This window comes from Scyliorhinus torazame, chromosome 15, assembly GCF_047496885.1.
Source record: "Scyliorhinus torazame isolate Kashiwa2021f chromosome 15, sScyTor2.1, whole genome shotgun sequence".
In the NCBI taxonomy this organism is placed as follows: domain Eukaryota; kingdom Metazoa; phylum Chordata; class Chondrichthyes; order Carcharhiniformes; family Scyliorhinidae; genus Scyliorhinus; species Scyliorhinus torazame.
In genome coordinates, this window is record NC_092721.1 from 200,906,851 (window position 1) to 200,927,400 (window position 20,550).

Below are 20,550 nucleotides of genomic sequence, written 5' to 3' on the forward strand. Positions count from 1 at the left end.
CAATTCAGTTAGTTCACAGGGAGCAGAATTTACAGTAGCCAAGAATTTGAGATGAGATATACTGAATAGGACCACAGTTAGAGGCAGCTGTAGCTGTGTAAGTATCACATTCACCTGAGCTAGAAAGCTGTCAGTTCAAGTCCCACTCCAGAGGTAGGCTCAGGTTGACTCTCCAGTGCCCGTTCAATGGAACATTAAACATTAAAAGCAGGCGGCACAGTAGCACAGTAGTTATCACTGATGCTTTACAGCGCCAGGGTCCCAGACTCAATTCCCGTTCAGGTCACTGTCTGTGCGGAGTCTGCACGTTCTCCCCTTTCCTCCGGGTGCTCCGGTTTCCTCCCACAAGTCCCGAGAGACATGCGTGTTAGGTGAATTGGACATTCTGAATTCGCCCTCTGTGTACCTGAACAGGCGCCAGAGTGTGGCGACTAGGAGGTTTATTTAAATGAGGTTCCCACAAAGGTCAGGGAAAGTCTCGCCAGCGACATTCTCATCTTCTGACTCTTGAGCGATTTAGTGCCCATGCCTCTTGGCCTTTTATCCAAAGACATGCCTTTGTCATTAATCTCACCAACCCTCTAACACGACACCTGACTTTCCCTCTTGTTTTACTTGACCCTTTTTCATTCGCTTAAAATTTAGCTGACGACAGTTAGAATCTTGGGCGAAATTCTCCGGAAACGGCGCGATGTCCGCCGACTGGCGCCCAAAACAGCGCAAATCAGATGGGCATCGCGCCGCCCCAAAGGTGCGGAATGCTCCGCATCTTTGGGGGCCGAGCCCCAACCTTGAGGGGCTAGGTCGGCGCCAGACGAATTACCGCCCCACCAGCTGGCGGAAAAGGCCTTTGGTGCCCCGCCAGCTGGCGCGGAAATGACATCTCCGGGCGGCGCATGCGCGGGAGCGTCAGCGGCCGCTGACGGCATTCCCACGCATGCGCAGTGGAGAGAGTCTCTTCTGCCTCCGCCATGGTGGAGACCGTGGCGGAGGCAGAAGGGAAAGAGTGCCCCCACGGCACAGGCCCGCCCGCGGATCGGTGGGCCCCGATCGCGGGCCAGGCCACTGTGGGAGCACCCCCCGGGGCCAGATCGCCCCGCGCCCCCCCCCAGGATCCCGGAGCCCGCCCGCTCCGCCTTGTCCCGCCGGTAAGGTAGGTGGTTTAATTTACGCCGGCGGGACAGGCATTTTAGCAGCGGGACTTCGGCCAACCGGTGCGGCGCGATTCCCGCCCCCGCCGAATATCCGGTGCCGGAGAATTCGTCAACCGGCGGGGGCGGGATTCACGCCAGCCCCCGGCGATTCTCCGACCCGGCAGGGGGGTCGGAGAATCTCGCCCCTTGTTTTTGAAGTCTTGGTGTGGGATTTATGCTCTGGGACCTTCTCCTTAGGGCCCCTTCCCACATTGTTGCCGCTCTCTCGATCTCCAGCCAGCCACCTCACCCTATACTTGTCTCTGGACTCGAATCTGTCTGGACCAGCATTCCGACCTCCTCCATGAGGGGCTTCCGATTTCATTACACCAGAAGAACCATCTCCATGTGAGATGTCCAAAAAAAGAATTGAGCAAATGGAGGATGCAAAATGCACAATCAAAACCCAGTTCATTCTGTATTCCGCTCCCCCGCCCCCCTCCTGCACCGCTCCAACTGTGTTTATTTGTTTAGTGAACAATTATTCTGCTAATGATTAATTTGTGGTTTTTAAAGTTGTAGCAGAGCACTCGATGTACAAGGTCACTGTTAACATGTCCCTCACTTGTCAAATCACTTCCCTAATGTGATACTTATTTTTAATAAACAAAGAGATCTTTGGAAATTATCGCTGTGCGAGATCGACATGATCAAAAACATTTTTGGAAATCCTCCATTTAGGGTGAGATCCCAGAGGCAGCAGTGAATGAAGAAAGAAGGAAGTCTCTCATTTATGAAGCAACTTTTACATGTTAACAGAAGAAGCCCCTTATACCTCTTCTGGCATTCAACTTGACCTATTCACCTTGGTTTTCGCAAGTGACTTGCATTGGAAGCAATTGAGAGGTGGTACAATAGCCTGATCTTATTGAAACATACAAGATTCTGAGGGGGGCTTGATTTTTTCCCTCGTGGAGGTAATTTAGAACGAGGAGACATTTTGGAAATAAGGGGTCTCCCATTTGAGATGGAGATCAGGGGGAATTTCTTCTCTCAGAGAGGTTCATTAGTGTTTGGCATTCTCTCCCACAAGGCTGAGTTAGACAGATTTTACATCAACAAGGGTTATGGGGCACAGGGAGGAATGCGGCCACAATGGAGGAGCCCAGCACATCTGTGCAAAAGACAAGGCTGAAGCATTCGCAACAATCTTCAGCCAGGAGTGCCGAGTGGATGATCCATCTCGATCTCCTCCAGAGGTCCCCAGCATCACAGATGTCAGTCTTCAGCCAATACGATTCACTCCACGTGATATCAAGGAATGGCTAAAGGCATTGGATCCTGCAAAGGCTATGGGCCTAGACAATACTCTGGCAATGGTACTGAAGACTTGTGCTCCAGAACTTGCCGCACCCCCAGCCAAGCTGTTCCAGTACAGCTACAACACTGGCATCTACCCGGCAATTTGGAAAATTGCCCAGGTGTGCCCTGTACACAAAAAACAGGACAAATCCAACCCTAGCGGTCTAACATAGTAACATAGACAACATAGAACAAACGGTGCAGAAGGAGGCCATTCGGCCCATCGAGTCTGCACCGACCCACTTAAGCTCTCACTTCCACCCTATCCCCGTAACCCAATAACCCCTCCTAAGCTTTTGGACACTAAGGGTAATTTACCATGGCCAATCCACCTAACCTGCGCATCTTTGGATTGTGGGAGAAAACCGGAGCTCTCGGAGGAAACCCACGCAGACACGGGGAGAACGTGCAGACTCCGCCCAGACAGTGACCCAAGCCGGGAATCGAACCTGGGACCCTGGCTCTGTGAAGCCACAGTGCTATCCACTTGTGCTACCGTACTGCCCCGCCATCGACTCTTCATCATCAGTAAAGTGATGGAAGGAGTCATCAACAGCGCTATCAAGTAGCGCTTACTCAGCAATAACCTGATCACGGACGATCAGTTTCGGTTCCACCAGGGTCACTCAGCTCCTGACCTCATTACAACCTTGATTCAAACATGGACAAAAGAGCTGAATGCCAGAGGTGAGGTGAGAGTGACTGCCCTTTGACATCAAGGCAGCATTTGACCAAGTTATGACATCAAGGAGCCCGAGCTAACCTGGAGTCAATGGGAATCAGGGAAAACTCTCCGCTGGTTGGAGTCATACCCGGCACAAAGGAAGATGGTTGTGATTGTTGGAGATCAATCATCTCGGCCCCAGGACATCACTGCAGGAGTTCCTCAGGGTAGTGTCCTAGGCCCAACAATCTTCAGCTGCTTCATCAATGACCTGCCTTCCATCATAAGGTCAGAAGTGGGGATGTTTGCAGATAACTGCACAATGTTCAGCACCATTCGCGACTCCTCAGATAATGAAGCAGTCCATGTCCAGATGCAGCAATACCTGGACAATATTCAGGGCTGCAAGTGGCAAGTAACATTCGTGCCACACAAGTGCCAGGCAATGACCATCTCTTACAAGAGAGGATCTAACCATCGCACCTTGCCATTCAGTGGAATTAACATTGCTTAATCCTCTACAATCAACATCCTGGGGGTTACCATTGATCAGAAACTGAACTGGACTCAGCCATATTAATACTGTGGCTACCAGGGCAGGTCAAAGGCTGGAAATCCTACGATGAGTAATTCACCTCCTGACCCCCACCAAATCCTGTCAAGTGAGGTGCTCTTTCCAAGGGCCGGTGCAGACTCGATGGGCCGAATGGCCTCCTTCTGCACTGTAAATTCTATATCTAAGTCAAGAGTGTGATGGAATACTCTCCACTTGCCTGGGTGAGTGCAGCTCCAACAACACTCAAGAAACTCAACACCATCCAGGACAAAGCAGCCCCGCTTGATTGCTCCTCGTTCCACAAATATTCAAACCCTCCACCACCGACGAACAGTGGCAGCCGTGTGTATATTCTACAAGAAGCACTGCAGTAACTCACCAAGGTTCCTTAGACAGCACCTTCCAAACCCACAGCACTGCCATCTAGAAGGACAAGAGCAGCAGATACCTGGGAACCCCATCACCTGGAGGTTCCCCTCCAAGTCACTCACCACCCTGACTTGGAAATATATCGGCCGTTCCTTCACTGTCGCTGGGACAAAATGCTGGAACTCCCTCCCTAACAGCACTGTGGGTGTACCTACATCTCAGGAACTGCAGCGGTTCAAGAAGACAACTCACCATCATCTTCTGAAGGGCAACTAGGGATGGGCAATAAATGCCGGCCTAACCAGCGAGGTCCACATCCCGGAAATACATTTTTTTTAAACAATCTGATCAGCAATAATCATATTGACTGGCAGAGCGGGTTTGAGGAGGTACCGTGTCAGCAATGGTTCAAAGGGTAGCGCTCAAACCCTGAGTCAAACGGTTGTGAGTTCAAGTCCCAATCCCGTGCAATACTGAGGGAGCACTGCACTGTCTGTGATGCTGTCACCCAGAAAAAGGCTAAACTCAGGCTCTGAATGTCCTCTTGGGTGGACATCAAAGATCTACGGCACTATTTTGAAGAGTCCTCACCGATATTTCCAATTTAATAGAGGTATTCGAATTCATGAGTTGTCTAAACTGGGTAGCGAGGGAGAAACTGTTCCCATTGGTGGAAGGATCAAGAACAAGAGGGCACAGATTTAAGGTAATTGGCTCAAAACGCAATGGAGATGTGAGGGAAACCCTTTTCAGTGAGTGGTTAGGATCTGGAATGCACTGCCTGAGACCGTGGTAGAGGCAGGATCAACCGAGGCATTGGATAATTACGTCATTAGAAAGAATGTGCAGGGCTGCCGGGGGAAGGCAAGGGGAATGACTTTGCCCAATTGGAGAGCCGGTATAGAAACGATGGGCTGAATGGCCTCCTTCTGTGTTGTAACATGTGATTCTGCGATGGGCTGACTAGCCTAATCCTCCTATTTATTATTATGATCTTATAATACTCCTGTCGAAAAAAAACGAAAAGATGTTGCCTCAATTATCATTCCTTCTTTCATCTGGTTATTCCTGTCTTCCACCCTAGACACACATTCCCTTTTATTCTTCCCTTTCATTCCTTTCCCTACCCTGGGATCAATGGGTGACACGCTTTGTATCGAATCAATGACAGAGCCAAACTGATTTCCTCAGATGTACAAGATCGTTCAGTTCTCATAAACCTTTAAGAACATTCGTTAGGCCCCAGCTGGAGAACTGCGGCAATTCTGGGAGTTGGAGAGAGTCCAGAGATTTATTAAAATGGGTTCCAGAGATGGAAGGACTTCAGTTCCGTGGCGAGAATGAGAGGCTGAGGACTGTTCTGCTGAGGGAAGGGAAGGTTAAGCGGAGATTTCATAGAGGAGTTCAAAATCATGGGGGGTTTTGATAGAAGATCCTCCACGATCCTATTGAAAGGCGGAAAAAGCTTGAGGGGCCGAGTGGCCGATTCCTGCTCCTAATTCATGAGCGGGATTCTCTCAGCCCAGGCCAGGCCGGAGGATCGTCGGGTCGGGCGCGAATCGCGCAACGCCGCCCCGACGCCGGTCCGCCAATTCTCCGGAGAGCGGAGAATCGGCGCGGTTGGTGCGGGTCAGGGGTCGCTCTACGCCCCCCCCCCCTCCCGGTGATTCTCCGCCCGGGATGGGCCGAGCGGCTGCACAAAAAATCCGAGTCCCGCCGGCGCCGTCCACGTGTGGTCTTACCCGGCGGGACCTCGGCGTGCATGCATCCGGGGGCGGCCTGGTGGGGGGTGAGGGGCTCCAACCCCGGAGGGGGCCTCCGCTGTGGCCTGGCCCGCGATCGGGGCCTACTGATCGGCGGGCCGGCTTCTCGGGCTGGGGGCCTCTTTTGCTCCGCGCCGGCCCCAGTAGCCCTTCGCCATGTTGCGCGGGGCCGGCGTGGAGAAGGGAGCCACTGCGCATACGCGAATTGGCGGCGGTCACACTGCGCATGCGCGCATTGCGGCCGGTCGCAGTACGCATGCGCAGACCCCCGGCGCCCATTTGACATCGGCAGCTGGAGGGGCGTGGGTCGCTCCATTGCCGTGCGGCATGTTGACGCCGTCGTGAAACGCGATGGCGTTTACAACGGCGTCAACACTTAGCCTCAGGATCAGAGAATCCCGCCCTGTTTGTTTGTACGTAATAAATAAGCGGTATTTATTACGTACAAACATACAGGGCGGGATTCTCTGATCCTGAGGCTAAGTGTTGACGCCGTTGTAAACGCCATCGCGTTTCACGACGGCGTCAACATGCCGCACGGCAACTGTTGCCAGCGGCACCTAAGGATGGGAAATAAATTCTGGCCTTGCTGGTGATTCTCACATCTCTTGAATGAATGAATATTGTTTATTGTCACAAGTAGGCTTCAAATGAAGTCACTGTGAAAAGCCCCTAGTCGCCACATTCCGGCGCCTGTTCGGGGAGGCTGGCACAGGAATTGAAGCTGGCCTACCTTAGTCTGCTTTCAAAGCCAGCGATTCAGCCCTGTGTGCTCAAGCAGCCCCCAATTAGAATGGAAAGCAAGGGGCACTGAATTAAGGTAATTGGCAGATACAGCATTAGTAAAATGTGGGTAAAGAAATTACTCAGAGTTATGATCCGAAATGCAGGACCTGAAATGATAGTTGAAATTCAATGGCTTACAGAAAGGAACTGCCCATAAAGTCGAAAAATAGCTTTTTGCAGCCTTGTGAGGAAAGAGTAGGGAATTGGGATGAATTGTTGGGTCTGCGAATGAGCCAGGATAGGCATGGTGGGCTGAGAGACCCCCTTCTCCGCTGCACCATCCTGTGGCCCATTGATCCACTTCTGAGATTCAATCTCGCCACGTGCACATCTCTGCAGCTGGAGTGTGACCTTTCTTTCAATGGTGACCTTCTCTTCCAGCTCGTCAAGACGACAGACATAGATCCAAAGAAGAATTACATCTTTGGTTTCCACCCGCACGGAATACTGGTCGCTGGAGCCTTTGGGAACTTCTGCACCGAGATGACCGGGTTCAGGGAAAAGTTCCCTGGGTTGAAGCCACATCTGCTGATGCTGCCTCTCTGGTTCAGAGTCCCATTCTTCAGGGACTATATCATGAGCGGAGGTAAGTCATGTTCAGGCCATGTACACAATGGGCTTTGACAACAGCAATTTGCATTTAAGTATCGCCAGTGATGGGCAGCACGGTGGTGCAGTGGTTAGCACTGCTGCTTCACGGCGCCGAGGTCCCAGGTTCGATCCCGGCTCTGGGTCACTGTCCGTGTGGAGTTTGCACATTCTCCCAGTGTCTGCGTGGGTTTTGCCCCCACAACCCAAAGATGTGCAGGGTAGGTGAATTGGCCACATTAAATTGCCCCTTAATTGGGAAAAATGAATTGGGTACTCTCAATTTAAAAAAAAGCAAGTATCGCCATTGATGTAGCAGCAAGTCCTGGCAAGGTGCATCATGCGAGCAATGATCAAACAGAAATCAGTTCCGAGGCAGAATCTTGTGTCCTGCCCCCATGGTGCATTTGATGGCAGGTGGCATTTGCAGATGACTGTGTGCAGTTCTGGTCACCACACAATAGGAAGGACGTGATTGCACCAGAGAGGGTGCGGAGGAGATTCCCCAGGATGTTGCCTGGGCTGGTGAGTTTCAGCTGTCAAGAGACTGGATAGGCTGGGGTGGTTTTCCTAAGGGCAGAGAAAGCTGAAGGGGGGACTAAATCGAGGTGTACAAAATTCTGAAGGACATACATCGGGTAGATGGTAAAGGGGTCAATAACCAGGGAGCATAGATTTAATGGCAGGGGCGGGAGGTTTAGAGGGGATGTGAGGAGAAACCTTTTCACCCAGAGGGGGGTGGGAGTCTGGAACTCGCTGAAAGGGTGGTGGAGGCAGAGACCCTCACAACATTTAAGAAACATTTAGATGAGATGCCATTGCACACAAGGCTACGGCCAAAGTGCTGGAAAATGGGATTAGGATAGGAGCTTGATGGCCACCACAGACACGATGGGCCGAAGGGCCTCTTTCTGTGTTATGAAGCTCTATCACTCTATGTGTGCACAAGTGCTTACAGACATAGGGAGAGCAAGGCCGTGGAGGGATTCAAAGGCAAAGATGTGAATTGCTGGACCAGGAGCCAGTGTGGGTCAATGAGGGAAGAATGGATCTTGGTGTGGGATAAGGATTGGGCACCAGTAGTTTGGATGAGATCGAGTTCAAGATCATTTCATGGTGAGTGTGATATGTTACAAAATAAGTCACTATGTGTTAGCAGGAGGACGAGTTAGCAGAACTTTCACCCACTCCAGAGACCGGGGGCGGAATTCTCTGTTGATGGGGCTTTGTCCCCACGCCCGCGAGACAAGGGGCGCGAATCATTCTGGACTTTCCTGCGCGGGCGGGAACTCAGCCGGTGGATCACCAGGGGGGGGGGGCTCTTTGAATGGGCCCCGACCGGCACCACGTTGGCCGCACGCGCGACTGGAGGTGATTCTCCGGTCCGCGGGAATGCGTCGTACCCAATCGCAGGCCTGACGCCCCATTCTCCGCCCCCGCGCCAAACGCGATTTCGGCACGGAGACCCGGAGAATCCCATCCCTGAGCTCAGTATTGAGCCTGGCTCTTCAATGCTGTACTGACGGAGCCCTGCACTGTGGGTGGTACCATCTCCCAGAGGACAAGCAAAACCAAGGCCCAAAGTACCCTCTCAGGTTAATGTAAGAGATCACATGACTGACAGTACTCAAAGAAGAGCAGGAGAGTTCTTCCCGGTGCCCTGTGCAATACCTTGCTATCAACCTGCATCGCTAGAAGATCAGATTGTCCAAATGTTAGCACATTGCTGTTCTGGCATCTTGCTGTGCACAAATTGGCAGCTGCATTTCCTACATTGCAACAGCGATTACACTTCAAGTTCTTAATTGCCCGTAAAATGCTTTGGGACGTCCCGGGGTTGAAAAAGGCACGATGTAAATGCAAGTTTGTTCTGAAGTCTCTCTGCTTCCCCTCAGTCGGCAGTCTCTAAGGGAGCCGATGTGCGTTTACCCCGTTGCAGGTTTGGTGCCATCAGCCAGGGAGAGTGCAAAGTATCTGCTGAGCAGAGCAGAAGGCGGCAATGTTGCTGTGATTGCCATTGGAGGAGCTCCTGAAGCTCTCGACGCCAGGCCTGGCGCGTTAACACTGCTGCTGAAGAACAGGAAGGGATTCGTCAAACTTGCTCTCCAGTTTGGGTAAGCGATGTGCCTCCGCAGCGACCATAACTTCACCACTGCCGGGTCTGAATCACTGCTGAAGATGTTCCTCTTAATTGGCTGGTTTAATTAGCTTGCGTGTCTCTTACCAAATCTATGTGGCCACCTGTGCATGCACACCGATGCTGGTCCACGCTGATGATTCTGGTGTGCCTCCCACCATCTTATATTTTTTAAAGATATTTTATAACTCCAGCTGAATGGCAGGAAATTGATTAAATAATGACATCTCCACGCGAGAGAGAGTGAATTAATAGTCACAATTCTCCGTTTCACGCGCCGCACGCCTTTGGGACGGCCTCAGGACGTCACCTGAAGGCCCTCCGCCCCCGATAGGCCGAGTTCACGACGGCGTTGGGGGACGCGTGGTCCCAGCCGTGCGGGAACCCGGCGTGGCGGCTGCGGACCGTGTCCAGCGGCGCCACAGTCGCGTGGGAGCCGTGCTGCTGGCGGGGGGGGGGGGGCTTCGGCGAGGACTGGGGGGACTGGTGGGGGGTGGCCTAGGCGGTGGCGAGGGGTGCCCAGGGGGGCACTATCTGGCAGATCAGGTATGCACATGGCCGGCGCCATGTTGTACGCCGCGACCGCTGCAGGTCGCCGCCATGCGCATGCGCGGCGATGGACCCAGCAATTCTCCTCGCCGCCTGATCTGCTGACTGGTTCCAGCATTTCCTGTTTGTTGGCACTCTCTGTTCCTCTGGGCAGTGCATCCCGGCCCACTGGTTTCCCGGCAGCACAGGGAGGCTTCAATGGGAAATCCCATTGACCAACGGTGGGAATAGAGAATTCCGCCAACAGTGAACGGCGCGCCGCCGAGAAACACCGGGCTGGGGGGCCGGAGAATCCGGCTCTCGATCTTTAACTTCAGGTGGTGGAGTTGGACTTTAAGTCACAACCTTTTGACTCCCACATGAGTGACTTTTGGGCGCTTGCTGTGTGCAAATTGGCTGCTGCGTTTCCTACATTATGAAGTGTAGCTGCAAAGTGCTCTGGGACACCCTGAAGTTGTGAAAGGGGATATGTAAATGCAGGTTTTTTTTTTCTTTGTAATTTTAGTGACTTACATTAACTGGTTTGAGCCGTTGGTAATGTTGATGACTTTGAACTGCTCCTTACCACAGCAACACAAGGATCAGAGGCGTCTTCTCCGACCCCCCGCCGGGTCGGAGAATCGCTGGGGGCTGCCGTGAATCCCGCCCCCGCCGGTTGCCGAAGTCTCCGGTACCGGATATTCGGCAGGGGCGGGAATCGGGCCACGCCGATTGGCGGGCCCCCCCGCTCGATTCTCCGGCCCGCATGGGCCGAAGTCCCGCCGATAAATTGCCTGTCCCGCCGGCGTAAATTAAAGTACCTTTCTTACCGGCGGGACAAGGCGGCTTGGGCGGGCTCCGGGGTCCGGGGGGGGGCGCGGGCCGATCTGGCCCCGGGGGGTGCCCCCACGGTGGCCTGGCCCGCGGGCGGGCCTGTGCCGCGGGGGCACTCTTTCCCTTCCGCCTCCGCCACGGTCTCCACCATGGCGGAGGCGGAAGCGACTCCCTCCACTGCGCATGCACGGGAAACTGTCAGCGGCCGCTGACGCTCCCGCGCATGCGCCGCCCCGATATGTCATTTCCGCGCCAGCTGGCGGGGCAACAAACGCCGTTTCCGCCAGCTGGCGGGGCGGAAATCCCTCCGGCGCCGGCCTAGCCCCTCAATGTTGGGGCTCGGCCCCCAAAGATGCGGAGCATTCCGCACCTTTGGGGTGACGCGATGCCCGTCTGATTGGCGCCGTTTTGGGCGCCAGTCGGCGGACATCGCGCCGTTTGGGGCGAATTTCGCCCCAGGAGCTGGAGTAGGCCATTCGACCCTTCGAGCCTGCTCCACCATTCAATAAGATCTGGTTGTGGCCTCAACTCCACTTTCCTGCCTGCCTGCTGACCTCGCCCCCCTCGCACACTCCGTAGCCCCCATTCCCGCCCCCCAGTCACCCATAACCCTTGGCTCACCAGTCGATCAGCTTCAGGACCAGATTGCCCATGGTGGCCTGAGAGATGTGTAGGTTTGCCAGGGCCTCTCCCTCCAAGTCTGGCCATCTTTCCCTTGGCCCCATGAGCAAAGGCCGATGATCTGGACAGAATGAACTGGTGCAGGACCTTCTCTTTGTCCATCTCGGCGTCACTTCACCTTGTTTGATGAGTTCCAATAACTGGAATATCGCTTGTCTTCCTCCAATTCCCTGCCAGGAAACACTTGCACCAATATCTGATTGGTTATGCACAGAATTATTGAAACTTGCAACCATTCAGCCCATCGTGCCTACATTGGCCCTTTGGAGGAGCGCCACATCTCCGCTTTTCACATGTAATCCTCAAGTGCCTGCCCAACCAACTTTTAAAATTACTTCTGGATTAATTATTAGTCATAAATTAAAATATCTGACTGAGTGATCCCTGTGAGAATTAAACAGCTGTATCTTTTTCCCCCTCAGGACACCCCTGGTTCCGGTGTTTTCCTTTGGTGAGAATGAGGTGTTTGATCAGGTGAAAAATCCCAAGGGATCATTCTTAAGAAAGATCCAGGAACGTTTGCAGAAGATGATGGGAATATCGCTCCCCCTTTTCCACGCCCGTGGCATATTCCAGTATAGCTTTGGCCTCATGCCGTACAGGAAGCCCATTCACACTGTGGGTGAGTGAAACCACTGCATCTAACCGCATGTTGCAATCTTCGCTGACTCTCCGTGACCATAAATAAATTGATGTCCACCTTATCGCTCAGCTTCCTGGGTCTTAATAATTGGTAACTAGAGATGAGCACAATAAGCAATCAGAATGGCAAATGCAACATTCATTTCAAGAGGCAGGAATACAGAGGGGTAGAGGTTATTCCAATTCTCTTCCCACACCTAATGATGCACTAAGGCAGACTTTTGTCCATTTCCAGAGCTAATAATTCCCAGAACAGGTGGTCAGTCTGTCACCAGAGGCTTATAGCTTGAAGGCACCACTTCCACATCGAGCGTGGCTGACCAGGAGTCTCTCCCGATCTTACCGCCAACCAATGGCATATTTGGAAGGAATTACAGGTTGACACACACAACCTGTTTGACCGCGTAATGAGCACACCTTCCTTGGGTATCAAGTCCTTGGATGGGACTCGAACCCAGAACTTCTGGATCAGGGGCAGGAATGCTACCCACTGCGCTGTGCCACAAGACCTCCTTGGTAGAAGTTATGCCCTTGTTGTATGTACTTCTAGTCAGATACTGATCTGGGGTAATTGTGTTCAGCGCACCTCAGGGAGGATACAGGGTCCTTGAAGCAGGTTCAGTGAAAACTCACCAGAGATAGAAAGGTTCAATTATGAGGATGGGTTGCACAGTCTACTCTCCTTACCTGAGAAAGGACGTACTGGCACTGGAGGGTGTGCAGAGGAGATTCACTAGGTTAATCCCAGATCTGAAGGGGTTGGATTACGAGGAGAGGTTGAGTCGACTGGACTGTAGTCGTTGGAATTTAGAAGGATGCGGGGGGATCTTACAGAAACATATAAGATTATGAAGGGAATAGATAGGATAGATGCGGGCAGGTTGTTTCCACTGGCGGGTGAAAGCAGAATAGGGGGCATAGCCTCAAAATAAGGGGAAGTAGATTTAAGACTGAGTTTAGGAGGAACTTCTTCACCCAAAGGGGTTGTGAATCTATGGAATTCCTTGCCCGGTGAAGCAGTTGAGGCTCCTTCATTAAATGTTTTCAAGATGAAGATAGATAGTTTTTTGAAGAATAAAGGGATTAAGGGTTATGGTGTTTGGACCGGAAAGTGGAGCTGAGTCCTCAAAAAATCAGCCATGATCTCATTGAATGGCGGAGCAGGCTCGAGGGGCCAGATGGCCTACTCCTGCTCCTAGTTCTTATGTTCTTATGTACACATCTGCATTGAGAAGATTGAGGGGTGATCTGATTGGGATGTTTAAGATGATTAATAAAGGATCTGAGTAAGTATTTAGAGAGAGAGAGAGAGAGCCTATTTCCTCCAGTGGAGGCGCCCTAACCCAGGGGGATAATTGTTAAATGAGAGCCAGGCCATTCAGGGGTGACGTCAGCAAGCACTTCCTCGTAGAAAGCCTGGTGGCAATCCAGAACACGCTCCACCAAAAGCCTATTCGGATTTATATCAATGTACGAATATCAGGAATATCCCTCTGGCCTGGCTGTTTCAAAGAGTTTTCAGCGTGAGCCAACTTATGGGCCTCAGGGTCTGACCGACATCCTACAACTCCATAAGTCCAGTGTTGGGAGTTGTGTGAGGTGATTGCTCACAGAAGCTGCTTCCAACCCAGCCAACAGGGGGCACACAAGAGCCAACGCAATGGACTGCCCCACCACCCAAGATTTCCTTTACTCATGAGCAGGGGAGGATTTGTGCTTCACACCTTCTAAACTAGCATCGTTAAAAGTTGGAAACTCAACTGTAGGAAGGATTCGTTGGGCTGGATTCTCCATTTTTGAGGCCAAGTGCCGATGCCGGCGTGGGAACTGTGGCGTTTTACAACGCCAAAATCGGCGGCAAACCCTTACCGCAAACGGTGAGGGGCTAGCAATCACACCGGGTAACATTCCCGGCTCCCATGATATGAAAGGCTGGAGAATGGCCGGGTCCGTGGCCAAGCGCGGCGACATCCTGCAGCGGTCGCACCGTACAACATGGCGCCGACCGGGCGCGGGCCTGATCTGACAAATAGTGCCCCAGTGGCCACCTCCTGGCCCCCACCCACCAGTATCCCCCCAGCCCTCGCGGAAGACCCCTCGGCCAGCAGCGCCGCCACGGCGTCGGTAACTATGAATCCCGCCCATTGAATCTGCAGTCCAATGCTATGGCACATTACATATTGATGCCCTAACCTGGCAAGCGAACCACAGAACAGTGTTTGTACTAGAATTATACTGGTGATGAAGGACTTAAGTCATGTGGAGAGACTAGAGAAGCTGTGATTGTTTTCCTTCAAGCAGAGAAGATTAAGGGAATATTTGTTAGAGATTCAAAATAAATAAGGGCGGCACATGGCACCGTGGTTAGCACTGCTGCCTCACAGCACCGGGGACCTGGGTTGCATTTTGGCCTCGGGTCACTGTCTGTGCGGAGTCCGCACGTTCTCCCCGTGTCTGCGTGGGTTTCCTCCGGGTGCTCCGGTTTCCTCCCACAATCCAAAGCTGTGCAGGTTAGGTGGATCGGCTATGCCGAGTTGCCCCTCGGCGTCTAAACGATTAGATGGGGTGACGGCATAGGGTGGGGGCGTGGGCCTGGGTAGGGTGCGCTTTCAGAGGGCCGGTGCAGACTCGAGGGGCCAAATGGCCTCCTTCTGCACTGATTCAATGATAGCGTAAATGAAGAGAAATTATTTCCGCTGGTGGGAGGGTTGGTAACACAGGTTTAAGAAAATTAAACAAAGAACCAGAGGGGATGTGAGACAATATTTGTTTTGATGCAGCGAGTTTTTATAATTGAGCATAAACTGCCTGAAAGGACACCAGATCAAAAGCAGATTCCTTAGGAACTTTCCAAAGGGAATTAGATTTGAAGAGGAGTCATTACAAGGTTACAGGAAATGATTAGGAGATGTCAGAGATAGGAGGCATTGAATATCACTGTCAAAGATCCATTATTATTATTATTATTACTGGGCCAAATAGTCTCCTTCTGTGCTGTATTATTCGATAATTCTTATGATTCAATTTGCAAAGATCTTTGCTTCAGTTTGCCAAGCAGATAACAGGTCAATGACCCCCGCTTCCTTTCAATTCTAGTTGGCAAACCAATCGAGGTGGAGAAAAACGAAAATCCCTCGCAAGAGGAAATTGACGAATTGCACCAGAAATACACTGAGGAACTGACCAAACTCTTCGAAGAGCATAAAGGAAAATACAAGGTTCCTGAGGACAAGCACCTAACTTTTATCTGAGTCCCTCGCTTTAAATTACTTGCCACACTCTTTCCCTCTATTCCTCTCCGCCCATTCCGTCTGTTTGACTTTGAATCAGTGTTGGATTGAACCTTTTGCTCAGAGTGACGGTCGACATTCCACAGAATGGATCCAAATTGGACAGCAAGTGAGCAGAATATAAGCGAAGGCCGGTGCGATGTTGCGGGACCTTCTACTGAGTTCTGCCACCATGTTTAGCATCCAATACGGCAGATTTGTTGACACAGATGCCACTTGACCGCAGTAATTGTGAAAACACATAAATGGTCCATTTTTTTAAAAACTCACAGCTGGAACATCATTTGTTGTTCTCTAACTCATTGCATTTATAGCTGGATTCACAGAACTTAGCTCTGAGCGCCCGGGCTTCTGACCATTCATTTTAAGTTTGTGTCCTTTCTTCAGAATCCCTTCACCAGGAGAAATACTTTTTCTTGATCGACAAATGCTTTTAACTTTTGAAACACTTTCTTTGGGGGGGGGGGGGCGGCATGGTGGCGCAGTGGTTAGCACTGTTGCCTCACGGCGCCGAGGTCCCAGGTTCGATCCCGGCCCCGGGTCACTGTCCGTGGGGTGTTTGCACATTCTCCCTGTGTCTGCGTGGGTCTCACCCCCACAACCCAAAGATGTGCAGGGTAGGTGAATTGGCCACGCTAAATTGCCCCTTAATTGGAAAACAAAACAATTGGGTACTCTAAATTTAAAAAAGACATTTGAAACACTTTGATCAGATCATATCCAGATCATTCCAGGGAACACAGATCTAGTCTATTTAACCTTTCTAGCTCCAGTGTCATTCTGGTGAACCTGCACTTTGACTCCAAGGCCAAAATACCCTTCCCAAAGTGGACAGGATGAATAGGCCTGACCCATCACTACGAACCCTTCACTGATAGTACATTGAGTTGCACAACTCACTTGCAAATGTAAGCTTTTCCTTTATTCTGTCATGGGATTTGGCAATCTGCATTTATTGTTCATTCCTAATCCCCCTCGAGGGCAGGTAAGAGTCACCCACATTGCTGTGGATCTGAAGTCAAAGGTAGGCGAGGCCAGGATGACACATTTCCTTCCCTAAAGGATATTAGGGCCAGGATTTACCGGCTGTTCCGTTGACAACAGCGGCAGGGTGGTCAGCAATTCCCGCCCTAGAGAACCAGTTGGGTTCTTACAGCAATCAATGATAGTTGTCATTATATTCCATGTTCCCTTCCACCACGATCGATTAAATTAAAATCCAACCAGCCGATGTGATAGGATTTGAACCCATGGCCCCAGAGCCAGACAAATTCAGGGACAGTACCACCATGCCACAATTCCCCCGTACCTGGTGCATCGACATAATCTAATCTCCCCAAATCCCCACACTCATAGTGATGAGTCTTTATAGTTGGAGGAGCCTAATGTGTGCTCTTCCGCAACCCATTCTGTATGGTTCTGGCCGCCACATTACAGGAAGGACACAATAGCTCCGGAGGGGGTACAGAGGAGATTTACAAGAATGTTGCCAAGGCTTGAAAACTGCAGCTACGAGGAGTGATTGGATGGGCTGAGGTTGTTTTCCTTAGAACAGAGGAGGCTAAGGGGTGAGCTAATGGAGGTGTGCAAAATGATGAGGAGCCTAGACAGGGTAGACTGATGTCACAATCCCAGTTGATGTTATAACTGGACAAGAAGATCCCAGAATGGAACCCTGGCTCAAAATGTCTTTAATTTTTATATAACACATGAAGGAACAGAGTCGCAGGCCCGCTAGTTAGTTTTAACAACAAGAAAAAATACATTTATAAAACATGAGAAAATTGGGTTATATTGCAATACTCCTTTACTCCCCCCTTATCTTAACAATTGCACACAGGTTTAGGATTAACATGGATTACAAAGTACACCTTAAACTACAATGATCTCATTAGCACACAAAGTCCCTTCTAAGCACGCAAGATGACTGTGGTAAGACACACTCCTCTCTGGACCCAAGTGAATGTCTGTGGATTTCTCCTCAAAAATTCCTCCAGATGATTCTTATACCTTGAGCCACCTTGCCTCACTGAACTCGGACTTCCACATAAATGATTTCAAATCCTTCTTTCAAAAGTCACACTTTCAAACCTTCTTTTAAATTATACTTTACTCTTGCTGTTTGCATTCTGAAATCCAGATCAGGTTTTCCAAATGACACTTTTAAACAAGGTTTCCGCTCCATTTTTAGCAGCGAATCCAATCCAGGATTATACATCAACCCATTTAGGATTTCCTTGTCTTGACTGCTGTGCAAACTGGCCACAATTGCTTGAACTCTCCTTTCCCAAACTGTACTAAAATAGCATCAGGTGCTTGATATAACTTTGAAGGCTGCTGCCTCACTTTAAATCTGGTTACTACAATTGTCTCTTTAACTTTGTTTACTCTCCCTTGAATTCTTCTGACCAATACCTTGGTCTCTGTTCACTTAACTCCAGTCACCTTAAACATTTGGTGAGATTTTCCAGCTGTCTACGCCAGTTGGATTTTCTGGTCATGCCGACAACAATGAGGGGTGCATTCAAAACCAGAAGATACCGCCGCCAGCCAATGGTGGGCCTCTTCCCGCCTCTGAAAAACATCTGGCGGGTTACTCGGTATATCCCGCCCGTTCTTTCTATCCCAATTCCCTGGTTATTTGTACTGCAACTGGTTCTTTAGGAAGCCTGCCTCTTTGCAGCTCCCATCTTGTCCAGTCTTGATTCTGGCAGAGTTGAGAGATGTTCGCTCTCCAAGGTCCTATCTCAAAATGCAATCAAATTAGCTAAACTAAAACTTCAAAGCTTCTCTACTTTACAAGGCTCCTGTTGCTAAGCCACAACCACATGCTTATGCCTTTTATTTATTCACCACACCGTAGTCCTCTCTAAGCACAACAGAAACACAGTTGGAACTTAACCAATCCCCACACATAGTTGTCCAACATGAATCGAAGAAAAGGTTTTACCCTTCCAGACTTAGAAATCTTGGGCATGATTCTCCCAAATGATTTCTAAATCTGGGGCTGGATTCTCCGTTACCCGATATCAAAATCGTAATCGGCGATTGGGTGGAGAATCCCTGTTTACGACCAAATTGAATGCTCCGCCCTCTCCAAAATGGCGTCATTGAGGAGTATGCCGCACGCCGTTGGGACGGTCACCTGAAGGCCCTCCCCTGATGCTCCGCCCCCGATGGGCCGAGTTCCCGACCGTGCGGAGCATGTGTGGTCTCAGTTTTCATGAACCCGACATGGCGGCTGCAGACGAGGGGGCTTTGGCGAGAGCTGGGGGACTGGTGGGGGGTGGCCTGGGGGGGGGGGGGGGGGGGGGTGGTGAGTGGGGGTTCAGGGCGGCACTATCAGGCAGGTCGGGTCCGCGTGCTGGACGGCGCGACCGCTGCAGATCGTCGCCATGCACGGCCATGGACCCAGCAATTCCCCAGCCGTTTATATCGGGAAGGCCGTGCGTTTTACGTGGCACGGCTGCTCGCCCCTCACCGGTCGGAGCATCGGCAGTGGGAGGGGTGGAACTTAAACACGCCGGCAAATCCAGCTTCACAGAGATCGGAGTGCCTTTTTTATAGGGCACCCTGATCTCTAAGTGACAGTCAAGGTCTTCCCCCTCCAACATCGCCGGCATCGGAGCTTCAGTGCCACCTTTGCCAGCATCAACCCCCTCTCTTGAAATGAAAATGAAATGAAATGAAATGAAAATCGCTTATTGTCACAAGTAGGCTTCAAATGAAGTTACTGTGAAAAGCCCCTAGTCGCCACATTCCGGCACCTGTTCGGGGAGGCTGGAACGGGAATTGAACCGTGCTGCTGGCCTGCCTTGGTCCGCTTTCAAAGCCAGCGGTTTAGCCCAGCATGCTAAACCAGCCCCCCCTCCCTAGAGGATCGCTGGCATCGGGTCGCTCCATTGGATCTCCCTTCAGGCCCCAGCCCCCCCTTCTCGCCGACACCAGCCCCCACCCCCCCACAATCACCGGTACAAGCCCCATCTCCCCCTCAGGTGAGCGAGACCCCACTATGGCGTTCTTCCAGATGGTCGTGGATTTGGAAAATGCTATCGAAAGAGCCTTGAAACCACTGGAGGTTGGTGGTGGAGCGGATGAATGTTTATGATGGCGGATGAGGTTGCAATCACGTGGGCTGATTTGTCCTGGATGGTGTCGAGCTTCTTGAGTGTTGTTGGAGATGCACTCATCCAGGCAAGTGATGCTGACTTGTGCCTTGTCGGTGGTGGACAGGCTTTGGGGGGGGGTCAGGAGGTGAGTAATTCGCCACAGAATTCCCAGCCTCTGATGTGCTCTGGTAGCCACAGTATTTATACGACTGACCCAGTTCAGTTTCTGGATCCTTACAGCTCTCTTGCATTCACTCCTCAAGCCTGATGATTAGCTTTTGGTCACCCGTCATTTGAATTATTTGTCTCATACGCACGGTGTCCTTTCTATCCTTGGCCCCTTGCACTGTTCCAATGCTCAATGGGAGCTGGAGGAAAGCACTTCACCTATCATAGCCATTTTATAGCTTCCAGACGCAACACTGAGTTCAATAATTACACATCATAACTTGTGTTCCCATTTCTGTCTATTGGTGATCATTTGGATTTCCCATTCACATCCCAACCAGATCAATCTTTCACTTTTCCCATATCCACCTTTTGTTGTCTTGCACCATCATTCACTTATTTAACCACCCCATCTCAGACACCCTCTTCCGTTCTTTCTTCCCCTCCCCCGCCGTCAATGTCTCAACAGGCACATCCTTTGCCAATTCCATTGTTGAGCCAATTGCATTGTTAAAGACAGATGATGGTCATTGACTCAACCGGTAGCAGAGTATAAATGGACACAGTTGGAACAGTTGGGGGGGGGTGGATCATAAGGAATTTGTAACTCTACTGAACTGTAAGAAGAATACACTTGTTGAAGGTAAAGCACAAGCTGTTGTATTATTCCTCCACCATATACAATTATTGATCTTGGCCCCCCATGTCCCCTTTCTCTGGCTCTGGTTAAAAGGTTCCAGGGATGAGGAACCATTATATATGGATTGATCAGTGAACATAAATCTGTTCCGTATTTGCTTTGTTTGGCCCTTGTTCCACACTGTAACCAATCATTATTTTCGATGTACTTTGTCAATTATTCTTTTTGTCTACTGAGTACGTACTGTGTAGGTTCCCTTGGCTGCAGAAAAATACTTTCACTGTACTCCGGTCCATGTGA

The 20,550-nt window shown here is 50.9% G+C and overlaps 1 protein-coding gene across 1 annotated transcript in view; it reads left to right on the forward strand.

The window, feature by feature from the left end:
- Nucleotides 1–15,602, forward strand: part of mogat2 (monoacylglycerol O-acyltransferase 2) — a 42,104-nt gene extending 26,502 nt beyond the window's left edge. Inside the window, exons 3-6 of the mRNA XM_072477430.1 lie at nucleotides 7,015–7,219; nucleotides 9,161–9,335; nucleotides 11,824–12,023; nucleotides 15,140–15,602. Coding sequence (XP_072333531.1) covers nucleotides 7,015–7,219; nucleotides 9,161–9,335; nucleotides 11,824–12,023; nucleotides 15,140–15,294 — 735 coding nt within the window. The 3' untranslated portion in view covers nucleotides 15,295–15,602. The remainder of the gene's footprint in view (nucleotides 1–7,014; nucleotides 7,220–9,160; nucleotides 9,336–11,823; nucleotides 12,024–15,139) is intronic.
- The last annotated feature ends 4,948 nt before the right edge of the window (nucleotides 15,603–20,550 follow it).